General features: G+C 57.0%; 1 protein-coding gene across 1 annotated transcript; it reads left to right on the top strand.

Moving 5' to 3' along the window:
- The first annotated feature begins 6,673 nt into the window (after positions 1-6,673).
- On the top strand, positions 6,674-19,268 carry SCD (stearoyl-CoA desaturase). The gene is made up of 6 exons (XM_044420190.1): positions 6,674-6,942; positions 11,199-11,472; positions 15,390-15,520; positions 16,520-16,725; positions 18,008-18,240; positions 18,594-19,268. Exons 1-6 carry the CDS (start codon positions 6,916-6,918, stop codon positions 18,791-18,793), a joined length of 1,071 nt encoding a protein of 356 aa, XP_044276125.1. The 5' UTR covers positions 6,674-6,915; the 3' UTR covers positions 18,794-19,268.
- Positions 19,269-19,688: the final 420 nt, after the last annotated feature.

Here is a 19,688-nt window from a genome sequence, read left to right as displayed (position 1 = left end):
CCATGGTATCCTTCTGGATAGGCTAGCGGGATTGGGGGTTGGAGGCACTGCTTGGCAGTGGTTCCGCTCCTACCTTGACGGCCGATTCCAGAAGGTGGTGCTGGGGGACTTTGGCTCTGCGCCATGGCAGTTATGCCATGAAGTACTACAGGGGTCCCCCTTGCTATTCAATATCTACATGAAACCACTGGGAGAGGTCATCAGGAGGTTTGGGCTGCGGAATCACCAGTATGCTGATGACACCCAGCTCTACCTCTCTTTTTCAACCGATCCAGGTGAGGCAGTGGCTGTACTGAACTGGTGCCTGGCCAAGGCAATGGGCTGGATGAGGGCCAATAAACTGAAGCTCAATCCAGACAAGACAGAGGTCCTGTTGGTGGGTGGATTGAGCTCCTGGGTAAGTGACTTGGATCTTGTCCTGGATGGGGTTGCACTCCCTCTGAAGGACAGGGTCCGCAGCTTGGGAGTACTCCTCGACCCAGAGCTGTCTTTGGAAGCTCAAGTGACAACGGTGGCGAGGAGCGCTTTCCTTCAGCTTCAGCTGATCCATCAGCTGCGCCCCTACCTGGAGGACCACTGCCTAGTGACAGTGACACATGCATTGGTTACTTCCCAGTTGGTTTTCTGTAATGCGCTCTACATGGGGCTGCCCTTGAAGACAGTCCAGATACTTCAGATGGTGCAAATAGAGCAGCCAGGTTTCTGACAGGGACTGGGCGCTATTCTCATATAACCCCAGTCCTCTACCAGCTTCACTGGCTTCCCATTTACGTTCAGGCTCAATTCAAGGTGCTAGTTATTACTTATAAAGCCCTTAACGGCTTGGGACCTGGATACCTAAAGGAACGCCTTCTTCCATATTTGCCCTCCCACCCCCTGAGATCGGCAGCAGAGGCCCTCCTCCGGGAACCCTCCGTGAAAGACATTAGGAGGCAAAGTACCCAAAGGAGGGCTTTCTCTGTGGTGGCGCCCCATCTGTGGAGTGCGTTCCCCGAGAGGACCGCCTGGCACCATCGTTATTTGCTGTTCGGTGCCAGGCTAAGACCTTTTTAGTTCAATGATATTTTAATAACTTTAAATATCAGTTTATAGGTCTTAACATGCAACCAGGGTGGATCTGGATTTTATCTGTATTTTATTCTATTTATGTAAGCCGTCCCGAGGCTATGCGATGGGACGGCATACAAATGCTCTAAATAAATAAATAAATAGCAATTTGTGTGACCATTCAGTCATGTGAGTTTCCATCTAACAATCGCCCAAAGGAGAACCACCTCTAACAAGAACCGGGCCAATGTCTGTGACAGAGCGCAAGGAGCGCAGGAAGGGTTCGGTGGAGGAACCAGGCTCTTTCAGCACTTTATGTGACATTTGTATTCCATCTTTTAGCTTGTAATAGAAGTCATCCAACTCACTTAGGAAAGATTAGAATCGGCCATTAAAATAGCAAGAATCAACCCGCCATTCGCTGAGCACTGGGCCGACTTTTATAGCAAGGTGTCGTCCCTGCCACCCCTTTCCCTCGCTGGCTGTCATCAGCCCAGACCTGAAGGTGAGTCTTCCTGCCCGCGCATGCGCTGCTCTGCACTGGCTCACGCTGAACTGCATTCGGCCCCTTGATGCCCCTCCCCCAGCCTTTGGAGCACCTCGCAATCCCTTTTGGCTTAAAGCGCCCTGTAAGGCTTAATGTCATCAGCGAACGTGGCCACCTCGCCACCCACCCCTCCTTTTCCTCCTTTGGGCAAGGCATTCACACTTTGGCGGGACTCCTTGCTTTCTATGACTCCATTAATTCTCTCGTATGTTCTTGTCCTTGGCACCTTTCCATATTCATGCTAATCCGAAGTTCTGGTGTTGTGGATTTAAATAACCTTTCGTGTTGCTTTCCTTTAACTCCCCCTTTCAACAGACAGTGCAACCTTTCCTCTTTGGAATTAAACGTGATGAGCTGACTGGCTGTCAGAGCAGTGCAACAACAGAGCCCTTTCCCTAGGGAGGGTGTGGACTTTCCCACACTAGAGGCATTCAGGAGGCACCTGGGCAGCCTTCTACGGATGCTGAAGCTTGATCAGGGATTGGACCCAGTGGCTTTATTGGCCCCTCCCAGTTCCACGAGTATACAATGATGCTTTCTATTCAAAGTTCAACTTGCTATTGTGTTCAGACAGGTAACGGTCAGTATCCCTAAGCAGCTCCAGACTATATACCCCAGTGAGGACTAGGGGCCAGTGGGAACTAAGAGCCAAATTAGATGGAACAGTGCAAGATCCACCTTCAGATCTCCTGTAGGTTTTTTATCTGTGTTTTGCCCTGGAGCGGTCAGGGGAAGTTTTGGGAGAGCAGCGATCAGCTCAGAAGAATGAGGCTTAGTGCCTCCCTCTTCCAGTGAAACAAGCTTCTTTTGAATGGCAGAGCAGGTATCAGATCTTTTTTGCTTTCACAAACTGGGAGATCTGATCAGAGTCATGCCTAGGCTGCCTCATAGGTCTGCCCCAAAGACGAAGGTCGCTTGCCCTCCAGTCTATTCCAAGGCTGAACGTTCCAAGGCAGGGGTCCTCAAACTATGGCCCAGGGTCCGGGTCCGGCCCACCATGCCCATTTATCCGGCCCGCCTCGGAGGTTTTCAATGTGCTGCGCATGTGCCCACACACCATGTGCATGCCTGGCGCTGCCCGTCTTGCCCCCCACGCGGGGAGGCGGTGGCTTGCTCGCCTTCTGGACTCACTTGGAGAAAGCAATCTCCAAGCGAGCGAGCCATTGCACTGCGGTGCGTGACGCACCCTCCTGGCCTCACCTGCCTGCACGCGCCCCCCGCCTCAGCGCCCGCATGCCTCGCCCCCGCTCTGGCCCATGCGCCCCGCTGGCACCACCTTTCTGGCCCACGTCCAGCACTGGTACCTTTCAACTGGTCCCCTGGTGGAAAAGTTGAGGACCCCTGTTCTAAGGGCACTGATTTACTGGGAGTCTAGAAAGCTCAGATCTGGCAACCCCTTTTATGGACTGTGGAAATGCCGTGGACATAATATACCTTGAGTTCAAGTGAGTGCCTGACATTCTGATCAGGGAACCAGCTGAGTACCCGGAGGAGGGCTTTCTCTGCGGTGGCGCCCCACCTATGGAATGCGCTCCCCAGAGAGGTCCGCCTGGCACTGTCGTTATTTGTTTTTCAGTGCCAGGCTAAGACCTTTTTATTTAAAACTTACTTTAATTGTTAAATTATTGAATTAATTAGGATTTTAAAACTTTTAGCCGAGAATGCACCAGGGTTTTTTAAATGTTTTTTTGTTATATTATTATTATGTATGTTTTTATGTATTCTTTGTGAGTCACCCCGAGGCTTTGTTGCGATGGGGGCGGCATAGAAAGTTTTAAATAAATAAATAATAAAAATAAATAGATGGGATGGCGATGAGGCGGATCCACCGTTGGCCACTGGACTGGCCTCAGAGTGCTTCTTGGAGGCAGCTTCTCAGCATGAGGAGAGGTAATGAGCGAGGTTCTGCAGGGCACAGTGTTCTTCAACATTTTTATTCATGGCTGGGACATGGAGGTGCAAGAAATGCTCATCCGATTACAGATGGCACAAAACTGAGTGGGGTGGCTGATACCTGGAAGAGAGAAGCAAGATTCAAGGCGATGGTGGCAGGCGGAAGTGCTGGGCTGAAAACAGCAGAATGAAATGCCAAGATCTGTACCTAGGAAAAGGGAGCCAAGACGGGAGGTACAAGGCATTGCTGCAGACCAGCCACAAACAGAATCCGAGTCCAGTCGAGTCGAGAGAGTGCTGCAGCTGCAAAGAAGGTGAACAGAAGAAGCACGGCTTCCCACCCATGCGAGGCCCTGGCTCTGCTCTGTTCAGCACGAGGCAGGTCCCATCTTGAGTACTGTGTCTGGTTTGGGTAGTTCAGGAAAGGTACAGTCAACCTGGAGAAAGTTCAGAGGACGGCAACCAGGATGATCAAGGACCTGGAAACAAAGCCCTATTAGGGGCAACTGAAAGAGCTGGGCAAACTTAGCCTCAGGAAGACTGTTGGGGGATATGAGAGCGCTCTTCAAGGAGTGGAAAGGCAGCCATTCGGGGGGCCGGGATCTCCTCTCCAACATGCCAGAGCGCACGGCATGCTTACGGGAAGACAGAGTCCACCTAGACAGCAGGAAAAAATTCCTGGCTGTCAGAGCAGCGCAGCAGTGGCGCCCACGGCCGGGGGAGGCGGCGGGCTCTCCTGCACTGGGGCTGTTCCAGGGGCAGCTCAGGGATGCTGCAACTCGGCCTCCTGCAGGGGAGATGGCCCTCTGACTGCACTTGCGACTCTCTCCCATGATTCTGTGAAGCTGCCTTCTCGAGTCAGATCCTTCGTCTGTCTGGCTTGGAAGCGTCAGCACGGGCTGGCAGCAGCCCCCCAGCCGGAAGATGCCAGAGACAGTGCCTGGCCTGGGGGCTTCTGCATGCAAGGCACACGCTCCGCCACATTTCCACCCTCAGCATGAGGGTCGTGGGAGCCATCCCTGGTGAGATCTCCTCCCCTGACGCTGCCCTGAGCTCCTTCTCCGCCTTTTATCTCCTGGCCAAGGAGAGAGCAGCCAGCCCGCGCTGCTGTGCTCCTGTCGGGAGCGGCGTTCCTCGCACCCGGGCGTTCCTGCACCTGGGACCGCTCCTCCGAGGCCCGCTCCCCATGCCCTCCGCCATCCAGCGCGCCTTCCCCGTAGGCGCCGTGTCCAGCCACAGACACACCTCACGGCGACACGGTGCGCAGGCAGCCCTGTTCAAGCACCACCGGGGCAACGCTCCGGGGCACGAGGCGCGACCTGACTCCCGCACGCGCGGCCCTCTCCAGCGAGACAGAAAAGACCCTGCCTGGAGGGCCGGCTGCGGGGATGCCGTTCGGGGGGGGGGGCTGGGGGCGCCCTCACTCCAGCCGCCCGCTCCCGGCTGTCTGCGCCCCGCGCCGCCGCAGAGGACAGGAAGGGCAGCGCGGCACAGCGAGCGGAGTCCGCTGCGCCGCGCTGGGGGGCGGCACCGAGCCCTCCCCGCCAGCAGGGGGCTCCGCGGCGGCGCGGGAGGGGCGGGCGCGCCCCTCCCGCGCCTGGAGCAGCCGCGCTCCTTCCGAGCCTGCCAGCGCTGACGACACGCGAGGGCTCGTCTCGCCGGGCTCGTCGCAACACGCGGCCAGCTCTCCGCTGTACCAGCCCCGCTGGTTGCCGCGCCCTCTGCTCGCCGATGCGGGAAGCGCGCCCGAGGAGCTCGGCTCCTCTGCGCAGTGACTGTCGAGGGGAAAGTGACGCATCGGCCCCCTGGGGCAACACGAGGGGCGCACGATGTGAGGCACCTTCGGCTTTGCACGGGCGGCCTTTTTGTGTCGTTCGTAAGGATGTTCGGGCTGCCTTTGCCAGCGCTGATGCGTCATCGCTTTTTAACAACAGCTGCATGCTTTGCTATATACACACACACAGGGATAGAAAACCTATGGGTAATTGGTGGTATGGCTCTTCGTCAATTGACCGGAAACCCCTGTGCCGCGAATGTGGCCAAAATGCATCTGGCAGAGCTCGGCCGAGGACGCGGGGGCACCCTTGGGTCTCAGCTAAGCACCCCCCGACCACGCCCCGACTCCGCCATCGCTGCCTCCTCCAGCCCTGGGGAGGCAGAAACCATTCACAGTGCAGGAGAGCAAGCGGGGGGGGGGGGTCCAAACATTTGGACCAGGGCTCCCGTGAGTGCCAGGCTTCAGGGCCAGGGACCGGAGATTCTGGAAATGCGAGTCCCAGGCATCTGGAGGGTCCCAGGCTGCCTCCCGCTGCTGGGAGTGAAAGCGGAGTGAGCCGGCGCTGGGGTCCACGGAGGATGCGCTCCGGCAGGTGCGAGTCAGGTGGAGCCAAGAGAGCAGGCCTGGATGGAGAAAGGGCTGCCGGGCCGGACAGTGCGCTGCGAGCGGGCCCACTGCTCGCGGGAGACCACGGAGGGCCCCCCGGCCGGGAACTGACGAAGCAGCGTCGCCGGCTCTGGGGAGAAGTCTAAGCGCGAACGGCGTGCGGAAGCCTCCTCCGGCCTTCCCCGCCGTTCGCCCGCGCGCCCCTCGCCCCGCTCCGGCATCAGTCCTGGGGAGGGCTACCCCGCCGGTCTCTCCTGCCCCCCCACGCCGCCGCCCGCCCTCGCTGAGCGGCGCGGGGCCCCAAGAGGAGCAGGAGCCGGGAGCGGACTGGCCCGAGGCCGGAGGCGGCTCCGCGGCTCCCTCCGGCCACGGCGGCTCCGCTGCAACAAGGGGCAGCGCGCCCGGGACGCCGCGCCGCCCGGCCGATCGTGCGCGCCCGGGCGGCAGCGAAGGCGGGCTGGGCTTCGCGCGAGGAACGGCCCTCGCGCGCCGCCGCCGCCGCCGCCCACAGACCTGCTGACCCACTTCGCGCGCAGGAGTCACTGCCGGTCATTGCTCCCGGCCGAGGGAGGGGCGGCCCGCGCCCCGCGCCCGGCGCACGCTCCGCGCCGCACCAACAGCAGATTGCGGGCAGCCAATGCCGGCGCGCGTCGAGGTGGCACCAAATTCCCCTCAGCCAATGGGCGTGCTCCGCCGGCGCCGAGGACCGTCCCCCTCCCCGGCTCGTGCGTCCCCGCGCCGCGGCCACTTAAGCGTCGGCGGCGCCGGAGCACGCAGTCCTTCGCCGAGAGCATCGCGCAGAGCCTGGTCGTGAGCGGCGCGGCAGAGCGGGTGGGAGCGCAGCGCAGAGCAGAGAAGCAGAGCCCTCCCGACGCCTCGCCCGGGCGCACTGCCGCCGAGCCCCCTCCCCGGAACGCTCCCGCGGGCGCAGCCTCGCGGCCAGCCCCCCAGCGCGTCCAGAGCCTCGCGGCGTCCGACCCTCCTGGGCCCCGCAGCCTCCCGTGGTCTCCCGGCCGCCGAGCGCGCGCAGGACCCCGGCTCTCCGATGCCCGCCCATCTACCCGAGGGGAAGGTAAGCCCAAGGAGCGTCGCGGGGGCGCGGTGCTCGCGCTCGTGCGGCGCGCTGCCCCCCCCCCCCGGGCGCCCGCGGCTCTGTGGCGGCGGCGGCGGCGCGGGGGCTTCCGCGCGCTTCCGAGACGCCCCGCCGAAGCCCAGCTCGAGCGCCCTGCTTTGCGGGCCCCTTCCTGCGCATCGCGCCCCTCGTGCCCGCATCACGCTCGCTGCTCCTGGAGCGGTCCGGGCCCTCCGCGGACGCCTCCCTCCGCCCGCTCCCCGGCTGATTCCGGCGGCGGAGCGGCGCGAGTGGGCTGGGCTGCCGCGCATCGTGGGGTGGGGGTGTGCGCTGCAGGATGCCGCCCGGAGGAGGAGCGGGGTCCTCCTCCTGGGCAGACGGGTGTCGCGTCGTCCCGGGGTCCCGCGGGCCGGCGGAAGATCTCCCCGAGCCGCCACGGCCCGCGCAAGAAAGCCGCCGCAAGCAGGTGCCCTGTCGGAGGGCGTCGCGCCTCTTCGCCCCTTCCCCGGAGCGGGCACCCCGGAGCCAGGCGTGGACACCGCCGCGCGCGCCCGTGCCTGCGCCGGTGGCAATGCCTCCTCGCCTGCTCCGCGCGCAGCGGGCCTTCTCCAGGGCTGCTTCTCCTGCCGCCTCTCTTTGTGCGCCTCCGGCCGTGTCCAGGCCTGCTCGAAGGCCGCTCCTGCTGGCAAGATCGGTGCGATAAAGCCGCTTGGGAGCAGCCGTGTTTCCCAGGCAGGGCCTGGAGCAGCTCTCCCCACGCGAAACAGGAGAGAGACAGGGATCGTCTGCCTAGCTGGCGTTTGTGTCGGGTTACCTCCTTTAGAATTCCCTTCCAAGCAGGCGTGAGAACCAACCAGACTCCTCGCCATACATTGCTCAAACATTCACTTGCTGCAAATTTTCATTAATAAAAAATGCTGCTGTTGCTCTCTAAATTTTTGACAAAAAGTTCAAGAAATGCATGCATTTGCCTGTGCTTTCAGCAGTGTCAGCAGGGCCATAGAAACCTCACTGCCCTGAGGTTGAATTCTCTGGGACTAACGCAGCAAACAGCTACACCAGCGTCTATGAGATGCAATATTGGTAGCGTAATATTCATTTTCTCTTGAGAGAGGTAGCCCAGTATTTCCTAAAGTTTGCACGTGTGCTCTGAAACTGCAAAGGCCATTGTTCCTTCAGAAAAAAAAGTTTAGTGACAACTGTTCCCTGTTAAATGTGCATCAGATGGCGAACAAGGAGCATCCATCATGTTTCATCGTTCAGCTTGACCTCTGTTTTTTTAAAGGTTTGCACTTTTTACACCTCAGGCCGATTAGCCTGAAGTTTGACCCCTCGGGATCTGTGTGGCTTAGTTCTGGTGGGTCCAAAGTGCCCCCAGGCATCTTGCCCCCAGACTGCCCAGGCAGCACCCCTGTTCAGGGCTTCTGCCCAGGGCAGCTGGCAGAGCCCCTTGCATGGTGGCGTGGCTCTCCACCCACCGCTGCGCCCTGGCCCCTTCCGGCCACGGGGAGCTGTGCCTGCCTGCGTGTGGCCGTGCTAATGGCCCTGAATAGAACCTTGTTTTCTGGCGTCTGGCTGATGGCTGGCATGGAGACGCTTTCCCTAGGAAAACCGAAGGGAGGGAAGGAGTGCAAATGTTTTAGCAACTTCGATGCTGCCAGGGAAAATTTCCATGTGACTCACTGGCCCCCACACTCCTTGCAGAACCTCCAAGCAGCCACTAGTGCTTCATGCAAGGCCTTCGTGAGGACAGTGGGGGCTTGGGTGAGAGTGAATGACAGCACGATCCTATCCTACCGTGTCTGCTCAGAAGCAAGCCCTACTGAGTTCAGTGCCCCTTACTCACCGGTGCAGGATTGCAGTCCTGTGGCCCTCGGCAGCTAACTTACGAAGGGTTCGGTCCTTAATTAGAGGTTCCGGTCCTTAATGTGTCAGTTCAGCAGCCTGGCAGAGGCTCCTTGTGGAACGTGCCAGTGGGCCTTAGGATGTGCAGGCGCATTCCCCAGCCTTAATGCCCTGATCACACTGGGCATAAAGAGAATCTGACAGTTTAGGGAGGCTGCCACTGAGCCGGCTCTTTCCTGTTGCAGCTGCCGTGGCACTCAGTGCCGGAGCACCAGCACATCCTCCTAAGCAATGCGGGCAAGTTTGGGCAGGAGCCCGGCTGGTGTGGGGTGAGGGTGGCGGGAGTGCATTAGTCATGGCGGCTTAAGGTTGGAGTGATGAGTGGGGAGGTTTGGGAGGGGTCTGCCAAGCCCTTTGCTCTTCCTTTCCAGATGTTGGACTGGGGCCTCTAAGCTTGAAATCCGAGGCTCAAAAGCAAATCCTGCTCATTTCAGCGAGGCTGACTCCCAAAGACGTGCAGGTTGCCGCAGCAGCTGGAGAGCTCCCCTCCCTGGGCACCTTTCGCCTCTGTCGGGCCAGCTGCAGTGGCTGGGAGGCTGCTGGGCTCATGGGGCAGCTGACAGGGCCCGCCCCGGCCCCTGGCCCCTCCCTGTTTGCAGCTGCTGGTGCCCCAGGGGAGGGGAGGGAAGAGCCTCTCCTCTTCGCAGGTTTGGGGGCCTGGCTCTCCCTCTGTGGAAGTTTCTGAAGAGGCGCTGATGCAGGGAGGGTGAGCAGAGCCTTGCGGGATGGGCCCCCCCAGAGAATCCACCCGATCTGCTGAGCCACACACTGGGATCCTGGGAGACTCAGCCCCAGTTCAGGCAGCGCATCCTGGCGGAAGCAGCCAAGCAGTCTGCTCCACAGGATTACAATCAAGATGTGGCGTGGTGATTTCCCTCATCTTGAGCCCTCCGGATCATCCGTAATCTCTCTCTAAATCCTGTGCTGTTTACTTGTCATTGCCTAATTTTGAAACTCATGTAAAGGAGAAAACTGCCGGGTGAGCCCATCATGCCCCCCCCCCCCGTGCCCCTGTCAGTTGGAAATGCCAGGTTTTAAGAGTTCTGTGAGTACCGAGTGTCCCATCCCTCCCTCCCCGTGAAGAAGCGAGCAAATGGGCTTCCCCCAGCTCTGCCTGGGAGCAGCCAAGTGATCCCCGCCTCTCCGCCCCGCCTCTCCGCAAGCCCTGCTTATGCCTCTCTCGGAAACTAGAAGGAAAGGCCCACTCAGTCCCACTGCCATCTAATGAAATGTATTATGGAAACAATGCCTCTGAACAGCCCAAAGGGGTGATATCTGGAGTACTTAGAACAGTAACGAAGAAGTGCTGGCATGATATTCAGGAATGCTTAGCGTTGCCCTGGAAATTAAATAGACATCTTGCTCCCCTGGGGTGGCGGGAGGGCTGCTGGCTTTGCTGCTCCCACATGGGAGCTCTTCGTTGTGGGTGTGCTTCAGAGCTGGCCAAACCAGAACTGAACTAGGCTGACTCCAGCAGGTTTGGGATATGCCTCAGGCATGGCAGGGATCCTCCAGAGTGGACCAAACCCAGATCCGCATCCACACACACTCGAAGATTGGCTAGCTGTCTGGATCTCGGGAAGGCAGAGATTTGGGTATCCCCAGGCCTGGATGCCTTTCTCTCCAAGCCCTCCAAACAAGAAAAGCATCAGGGCAGCTGAGAGGCACCTCCAGCTTCCAAGTACAGTGTATGCTTCCACCAGGGCTCTGCAATCCCACTGCTTTGGGAAGGGATGCTGAAGTAATCGATCTCAGGACTAATCCAGGGATCAGTGCTTTTCCTGCTCCCTTTTTCCAGGACAGTTGCAGGGTCTGGAAGCAGGCAGCATCAGCGGCCTGCTTGGAGGATGCTGGATATCCAACTCTTTCTGCCTCTGGCTTGCACGGCGGGCCCTGCCTTCTCTGGCTTGGCCATACTAGCTGTAGCTTCTGGGAACAGTTGTGCAAAGATTAGGAGCTGCCTCTTGGCGTGATCTTTTGTACACAGACGTGAAAATTGGACAAAGGACGCCTCTGCTCTTACAGTTCAACGTGCATAGATGGTCCAGGTGACTGGAAACCCAGCTTGATTTGGGCTCCCATCGCTGGGGCACACCCATGCGTGGTTGCAGCTTACGAAATAGCAAATGTCTCTCCTTGGCAGCTACGGGCACCTGCGATTAATGGTGACGCTGAGATAAGCTTTTAATGGCCCACGGGTTGCTCATTTCTGCCTAAAAGTGCACAAGAACCAGGCAGCTGCCTTGTATTGCTGCACAACCTGCAGAAGCTTAAATTGGGAAACTCACCAAGAGTTGTTCCCATTCCCGTGTGTGAATTTGCATTGCTTATTTATTTGCTTCTCTTGCCAGCTCCCCTCCGGTTTCTCCACTACCACTGCCTTCGCTCGCACGACCCAGAATGGGGAAGCCGGCACGGCGAAGGCCGCCCCCATGCAGGAAGCTGAGGGGCCTGAGCGAGAGATGACGGACGACCTCTTCGACGAGAGCTACCGCGAGAAGGAGGGTCCCAAGCCTGCCAAAATCTATGTCTGGAGGAACATCATCCTCATGTCCCTGCTCCACCTGTCCGCAGTGTATGCCGTCTTCACCATACCTTCCGCCAAGGTCCTCACCTTGCTGTGGGGTAAGCAAAGGGCCCCAAGCTCGTGCACTTGGGAGCAGTTGTCTGCCTGTTTTGCTCTGCTCTTGGCCACTGCTCTTTCTGTGAGCTCCCTGGAGGCCTTGGGGAGGACTATTTGTCACCTGCGAGCCTCCCCTGGGAAGTGTCCCAGCTCGTTAATGGCTCAGGAGCATATTGTGCTAAGCAATAAGTCGCTTGTCAAGGCAACTGGCAGGCCCTTCTGGACCGCTTCCAGCTGCTTCTCCTTCCAGACCCAGTGCCTTCCTTAAGATCCACCCTGAACTGAGGGGGCGGATTTGAGTTGAGAGGAAGAGCTTTCATGTGTGGCAGTTTGGGTTCTGATTCGCCCGCCTGCCATCAGGCATGGGATCGGGGGCATTAGGGCTGATCGTGGGAGTTTGCCAAGGAATCAGAGCTCGTAGTTCGTTGTCTGCAAAAGGTGCTGGCTCAGCTCCAGGCTGGGTGGAGAAAGACAGCCATCTTTGAACTTGGAGGGCCGCCGGCCGGCCGTGTCGACAATGCTCAGGTGGGGGTGGCTGGGCAGGCTTAGCTGGGCGGCGTCCCATGTGAGGCTTCGCACCTGGCTGGCCGGGTGCAGCCCACATTCACTGACATCTGCCAGGTGACCCCCAGAGGAGCATGTATCCAGCAGGTACTGGCACACAGAAGGACCATGCATATTCTTAGAAGGAGGCTGGAGAGCAAACAGTACAGGATCCTGTATTTAAAACCAAGTGCATGCATGGGAAGAATCTTCCTTCCTTACTGTTCCTGAGAGTCTAATCCTTTAAGCTTTAACAAACACGCTATTAGTGCCATTAAAAGGTTCCTTAGTGTGCAGCAAGTTTCAGCTAAGGTGATAGCGTTCAAGGGAAGCCCCAGCTGAGCTGAAAGGGGTGGCGTGGCCTGGTTCTGCCCGTCTCCACCTCCGAGCCTTGTGGGGCATCCTCAAGCCAGGCATTCCAGATGTGGTTACATTGCAAAATACAACTCGTATATTTCCTTCACCTGGGAGGTAAGCAAGCTGCCCAGGTGAAGACCGGTAGCACACGCACGTGGCTCCACTGAGAAGGATACAGAAATATATTTTGGATGGGATGGTGTTTCAGGGGAACTTCTGCGATCTGAGGGACTTCTGTGCCTTCTCCCCTCACTTCCCCACTCTCTCTGGTTCAAAGCATGTGGGTGAGAGAATCAAGGCACTGAACGACTGGGAAGTTCTAGAGCCCACTTCCCGTTAATTAATTTAGGAGCAATAAGAGCCAAGCTGCTTTAGATGCTTAGGCAGTGGGTTGAACCATGGAACTATGGATTATGATAAAGTAAACATAAATTCTGTACCCATGGTGACACAGCCTATTTTAATCAGAAAAAGCACTTGACAGTAATGGGCAGCTCCTGTTTTCAAAGTCCAGTGATCCTGCCCCCTATAGGTTCTGTTACGAAGGTGCGTGAGAACTGGCACAATTGGCGAACCACACAACAAAGTCATCCCCCCATTGTTAAAGTCAGCTGCAGGTCCCAAACGTGGAGCACCAGGAAGAGCAGCCAAGCGAGACGCATCCAGGAGCAAACTGCTCCCGCTGCCTCAAGTGTAGCGGTCTTCTCACTGCAGTAGCTCCAGACCCAACTCCAAGCTGTCAGCTGCCCCCCCCCCCATTCTCTCACTGGCCCTCCCTCCCTCCCTTTCTACTTGGAGTGAAGCAGCGACACCAGGAGGGGACGCTGCGGTGAAACCGGAGGACAGGCACCGGGGTGCCCTGGCTGCTGCAGTGCAACCTGTGGGGGGATCAGGACCATGAAATCAGGTGGGGAGGGAGTGGGTAGGCTCTGCCGGCCGGCTTCCCACCAGAGTGGCTTCCCAAGAGGGCTGCGTCACATTTTTCCCCACTTGCTCAGCTGTGGAGACAACTTTGTAGTGGCAAATGGGTAAAGGTTTCAGAACAAGGGCAAGTAAGCCTCCCCTCCCCTCCCCTCCCTTCCATGGCCCAGCAAGAATGCAAGGGCTGACTCAGGTTTTGTTTCTGTGTGTGTGTTTTTTTTTTACAATGGCAACAGAAAAGAGTGGCATCAGCTGAGTCCACACAAAGGCCCTTTGTCCTGAACAAGAAGCCTAATTCTAAGACTCTTTGTGTTGGCTCTTTCCCGAGAAGCTGAAGTGCCCCAGTGATGGCATCTCCTCCTGAGTCCAGAGCTGCCCTGATAATTTTTCCCATTGAGCTGGCAATGTAGCGTCCCTTGGGCACCGTGTCAAGGTCTCTGGGACGACTCTGGGAACTGGCCAGAGAGGTTAGCCCTGGAATGAACAGACTTCTCCCTGCTGGAAAGGATGGAGATCGCAGCCCCTCTCCTGCCAGAGCCTTGGTAGCCAGCAAAGGGTTGGCCCTCGCCTGTTCGGGGGGCCTGTGCCCGGGCAGCTTCAGCCGTGAACCCCAGTGGGGGCAGCAGCGTGGCAGCAGTAGGCTGACCTGTGATAAGCCAGGGCACGTGGTGTTTGGACCCGTAGCCACCTGGACATCCCCCTTCCCGTTCCAGCACCCGTCATCTGGTGGTTCAGCTGCTTCCTTGCAGATGACTGCACAGGGCCAAGCGCGAGCTGCAGCTCTGATTCGGAGCAGGATCCACACAGACTGATTCTAGTCTGGGAAGTAAAAGCCAAAGCGGTTAGTGGAGCAGTTTCCCAGGCATTGGAATGCATTGATGGCACCCCAAAATCTGATCTAGAAAAGAACCGCACTGTGCGATCTGCATTGATTCCCACCCACCCATCAGCGTTAACATTTTGGGCAGAATCAGTAGCTGCTGGAGGAAACCCAGCCTAGCAATGCACATGCTGAAATAAACCAGACGGGGAAGCAAGACCTTCTCCATGACCACACATCCACCACCCAGAAATCAAGAACCTTTATGTTGCTTTAGTCGCGATGAAGCGAGAGCACAGGCAGAAAAACGGAGACTAGGAATGGGTCTCTGTGTTGCTCTCTGGTCTTCGTTCTCAAGAGAATTGTTTTCCACTCCAGAAATTTGGGGGCTCTTTGTTAGTACTCGTTACTTTCTGGAGGACAAAGACCCAAGCTGCGACGTGACATGTACCTCCCAAACAGTGGAGTGCTCCGGGACTGTGGCGCATGAGCCAGAAGGCCAAGAGAGGACGATAGCAAGCCAGAGCACATGCGAACAGTGTCGGTTTCATTCTAGCAACTGCAAGCCAGCCAGCCCAAGCGGACAGAGGGCTGGAAAAGACAAGGGGGTGTAGCGATGGCAAGCCGGCCGCCCAGCTCGAGGGCTTTGCGGGGCAGAGGAGAGGGCGCTGCAAGCTGCCTTTGGCCCCGGGTCAGAGGCTGCCCTGTCCCTGTGCTGAGGAGCAGTTTGGGTAAACTCCCTCCGATTCGCCTTAGCTGTGAGGCTGAGGTCGAATCCTGATGGCACAGCGCAGTACGTGTGGGAACTGGGCAGGTCAGCAGCAGTGCAGCCACAGGCGTCTTCTGGCGCAGCCCGTCCCTGCTGAACTACCCAGAGGGACTCGCAGTCGCAGCAGCTTGTGCGTGGCGGAAGAAGGGCGTTTTCCCGCCGGGAGGATAGTCTTGTGGGACATCTGGCGATAGGTGGCATCTCCAGGCCGCCTGTCTCTGGGTCCTCCATCTCAAGCAGGCAAACATCGCGTGTGGGTGCAGTGAGGAGCTGGTGGCCTGGCAAGGCGTTCTCCAGCCTCGCCTGCAGTTGTGTTTGGCTGAACGAAGTCCTGCTTTCTGCTCGTGCTTCCGCTCTTCTCAGTCCAAGCCCAGTTGGTCGCTCCGAGTGTTGGCTTTGGGGTTTTCTAACGAAGGTGTTGATGGGGAAGGGGATCGGCGCACTGGATGATGCTGAAATGAAGGGGGCATCCTCTTGACGTCCTTCTCCTTTCTCCTTTCTTACCACAGTGCTTCTGTGCTTCACCTTGAGCGGCCTGGGAATCACTGCCGGTGCACATCGTCTCTGGAGCCACCGCTCTTACAAAGCCTCCTTGCCTCTCCGGATATTCCTGGCCATCATCAACTCCATGGCCTTCCAGGTAGGGACCGCTTAACGGACAACACCAGTAAATCCTGAGGGAATTGCTTTGATGGAATCCCACACGGCATTTTCACCTTCTGCAGAACTGGGATTCTAGAAGCAAGCCACTTTCATTTTTTTCTATAAATGCATGCTCCTCCTCCTCCTCATCTGCTTTCCTTTTCCAGTTACTCTCTCCATATCAAAAGTATAATGTTCCTGTCAGTAAAAATCCCAAAGCAGGGGACTTCGGATGCGGCAGATGGCGAGTAACAGGAAGGAGGCTGCCCCCCTGTCGGGGTGGGGCTGCGGCTGCCTCGAGGCAGGGGCACGCTGGAGTTCCCACAGAACGAGGCAGGCATGCCCAGGGAAGGCCGTGCAGCACCGCACCGTAGCGTTTCTCTGTGCATTGTAAAGGACCCCGGCAGGATTTACTCGTTCCCATTTAAAGGCAGTGAGCTTTTGAGCCTCATGTACCTTCTGTGGCTCCATTTAGGGTCTCCCCAACTGGAATCATTTGGCCAAACCTCATCTCATGCTCATTTTAAAGAACAACATGGAATTAAGTGGGAGGATATTGCAATTTCTTGTTGAATGTGCTGTACAATTTTATGGGGGGAAAGTTGCAAGTTTTTCCCCACCCAGCAGCTTGGCCCTGCTTGGAGAGCCTGTTGGACCGGGACTGGTGCGTCCGGAGTGTATCCAAGGCCCGGACTGCAGGCTGCTCTGGCTGGGGGCGAAGCAAGTTGTGAGATTTGTTGTTTCAGCATTGGGAAAGACCAGTCCAGGTCATGCCATTGTCCCAATTCATGCCAGCCTTAGTTTCAATACATGGACATGGCATTTACTGGCATCTTCCCCATTCCACTCAGGGGTAGGACAAAACATCAGTCTTAAGGTTTCCGGGTGAAGCTCTCCAACGCCTTCATGTGTTGCTTATTTCATTTCTGCCCTGTCCAGTAGCCGAACATCACCCCTCTCAAAATCGCTCATGCTCGTGGCTTTATCTTTCCTCTAGAATGATATTTACGAGTGGGCCAGAGACCACCGCGTCCACCACAAGTTCTCAGAGACAGACGCCGACCCCCACAATGCCTCCAGGGGCTTTTTCTTTTCCCACATTGGCTGGCTGCTGGTGCGCAAACACCCAGATGTCATAGAGAAGGGGCAGTTGCTGGATCTCTCCGACCTGAAAGCAGATAAGGTGGTGATGTTCCAGAGGAGGTGAGCAAAGGGGGAGAGGAAAAGCAGCAGCATCTGGGGGTGCTTTCCTTGCATTAAAGGAGGCCAGCCGTTGGACCACCAACCATCGCCCCATCACTTGCAGAACGCAGTGATCCGCTGAACCAGGAAATGAGCCCAGCTGATCAATAGGCAGGGGAAAGAGAATCATAAAATCATAGAACAGCAGAATTGGAAGGGGCCAGAAGGCCATCGGGTTCAACCCCCTGCTGTTACAGGACACGAAGTCACACCCTCCCACTCAGAGGGCTTGAGTCCAGTTTTGCCTTGAATGCCTCCAGTATGGGAGAGCCCCCCACCTCTCCAGGCAGCTGGCCCCACTGACACATTGCTCAGCCAGTGAGGAAGCTTCTCTCCTGATGTCCAGCCTGAATCTGGGTTGTCGCAACTTGAGCTGATTATTCCGTGTCCTGCACTCTGGCATCAGCAAGAAGAGACCTTGACCTTCCTCTTTGTGGCAGCCTTTGAGGTCCTTCTAGAGGGATCTCATGTCCCCCCTCAGTCTTCTCTACTCCAGGCTGAACATGCCCAGTTCTCTCAGTCTGCCAGGAGTGCTGGTAAAGCTGTGACTGAAGGCATGCCCGTTCCAAGCCATGTTGGCTGTAGCATTGCACCAGAGCTGCAGCCAGCTAATTCGTGGCATAATTTCTCCCACTTCCTCCAGCTTGACCAGTATGTTAAAAGGATGAGTATCTTGAAGGAAATTATCAGTGCAGGAACGGGTGATGAATCAGCAGAAAACCTTACAGAACCTGTGGCCCTCCACAACACCAGCAGGCCGTAACGGAGCTGCTGCCATCTTGTCCTCTCCCAACCTCATTCGCCACTTGGGCCCCTCGGGGGTCACATATCCTGGCATGGTCCTTTGGTCCTCTGCCAGTGCTCTTTTACATGCCCATCCATGCATAGTGTTATTCGCAGCTCCTCTTCCTGCTGCCAGCTGCCACAATCCCTCAATGTTGCTTTCCCCTTGATTTTGGGAGAAGTCCACACGTCCAAAATCTGCCATGTGAGCATAATTCAAGGCCCCTTCTAACGACATGATTCAAGACTTACAGGTTCAGCTTCTGAATATTCATATTGTTGCTCCGGTACATCAGGCAGGCCCGGAACCGGCTACATCTGAGCATTCACAAGTACTTGCTTTAGAGTGAAAACATACAAAAACGGTGCTCAGGAACTCAGAATTCAGACTGTGAACATGTAAACTTTGGATGTGCCCACCTCGCCATGTAAGCTGTGGCGTGTCCGTCTTTCCTTGCAGGCATTACAAGGCCTCCGTGGTGATCATGTGTTTCCTGGTCCCTCCGCTGGTGCCATGGTATTTCTGGGGAGAGTCCTACTTCAACAGCTTCTTACTGGCCGCCATCCTCCGCTACACGCTGATCCTCAACGCCACCTGGCTGGTGAACAGCGCGGCTCACATGTACGGCTACAGGCCCTACGATAAGACGATCAACCCCCGGGAAAACCCCTTTGTGGTCTTCGGAGCCCTGGGTACGTATGGGGCACGGGGGTGGGGGACCAGCGCGGCCCTGCTTCCCACGTGCCCACTGCCACCCCTGCTGGCTTCAGGCGGGGGAAGCAGGGCCGGCAAGCGCACGCGTGCTTCCAGAATGGCGTGCAGCTCGAGCGGCGCTCGCCTAGTCGCGCTCTCTCTTATCCGAAGCTTGCAAACAGTAAGGCGAGTCAGAGCAGCTGATGCCAGCGGAGGACACACGCACGGAAGGAGTAGGTTGGCGGGGTGCGGCCGATGCCAGAGTGGGCATGTTGGCTGCTTTCCTTAGTCTGCTTCTGAATTCCTACGATAGGCACAGCTTCATTTCACCTTCCCGCTTCTTGGTCCACAGGCGAAGGCTTCCACAACTTCCACCATACCTTCCCCTTCGATTACTCAGCCAGTGAGTTTGGCCTGCGGTGGAATTTCACGACAGGCTTCATCAATCTTATGTGTTACCTTGGCTTGGCCAGTGACTGCAAGAAAGTGTCCAAGGAGGTAGTTTTGGCCCGGAGAATTCGGACTGGCGATGGTAGCCACAAGACCGGCTGAAGGTCTACTGCCTGCACCTCTTCTGCTCTCCTCCTCCTCCTCTTTCAGACAACCTGGGCATACGTTTAATACTCTGTTTACTAACTGTCAAGCAAAGCATTCAGGAGGCTCAAGATGATGACTCTAACCCATTCCGGCACCGTCTTTTGAAACCATACGCTTAAGGCCTGTAACTTTCCCTTACTGGTTGAGGGGCTTCCTTTTTTCTACCTTGTGTTCTGCTGCTCCCTGCCAAAATCTTCCTTATTTCCTCTCCGCACTCCCCTGCGAAGGATGATAGGGGCTGAGCCAGCACGGTTGTTCCAATGTAGGGACCTCTCTTGCTTGTAGAGAAACAATGAGTTGGACCTCTCTGGCCAAGGGTTCTGCTGTCCCTTAGCAAGCGCTGGGTGCATTGATGTAAAATCTGGGTGGAAGGGGAGAGAGGACCTCTTTTTGCAAGGGTAGCAAATAAACCTGCAGGCCAGTCTCAGAATCAGTGGTCGGCTTTGTTATGTGGGCCTGGGGTAATTTTCGGCCTCCCTTCATGGCCTAGTGACCTGGTTGCTTTCTTCCCCTGAGCTTGGCCATGGGCTGGAAAGCATGAGGTTTTTGCATGGTTCTGCAAAGGTCGGACAGGGAGGCTGCACAGAGGAACAGATGGCTTGATGACCCCAAAGCAGATTCGGTTGAGGCACTGTTGCAGACTGAAGAAGGGGCATGTGGAAAGGTGAACGGGGATGTGCCGGAAGGGCAGCTTTGGCTAGCCGAACAGAGCGAGTGGGAGCACTGGAACCAAAGCTGTGTCACAGACTCCAACTGCTGCATGTGCTGGAAGAGTAGGGTGCACTTTAGATGAATCAAGTCTGTTTGCAGGAACATCGTAGCACTTCCTTTCCTTTTGGCTACGTCGGGC

Source organism: Varanus komodoensis, unplaced genomic scaffold (assembly GCF_004798865.1).
Source record: "Varanus komodoensis strain SLA01 unplaced genomic scaffold, ASM479886v1 scaffold11, whole genome shotgun sequence".
Classification (NCBI taxonomy): domain Eukaryota; kingdom Metazoa; phylum Chordata; class Lepidosauria; order Squamata; family Varanidae; genus Varanus; species Varanus komodoensis.
Note: the sequence above shows the minus strand (reverse complement) of the source record. Positions and strands in the feature narration are given on the sequence as shown.

What these genes read in the sequence shown, in the direction of transcription:
- SCD (XM_044420190.1), top strand. Translation starts at nt 6,916, where the DNA reads ATGCCCGCCCATCTACCCGAGGGGAAG. An exon ending in CCCATCTACCCGAGGGGAAG is followed by an intron (nt 6,943 to 11,198) that starts GTAAGCCCAAGG and finishes TTCTCTTGCCAG; the next exon opens with CTCCCCTCCGGTTTCTCCAC. An exon ending in TCAACTCCATGGCCTTCCAG is followed by an intron (nt 15,521 to 16,519) that starts GTAGGGACCGCT and finishes TCTTTCCTCTAG; the next exon opens with AATGATATTTACGAGTGGGC.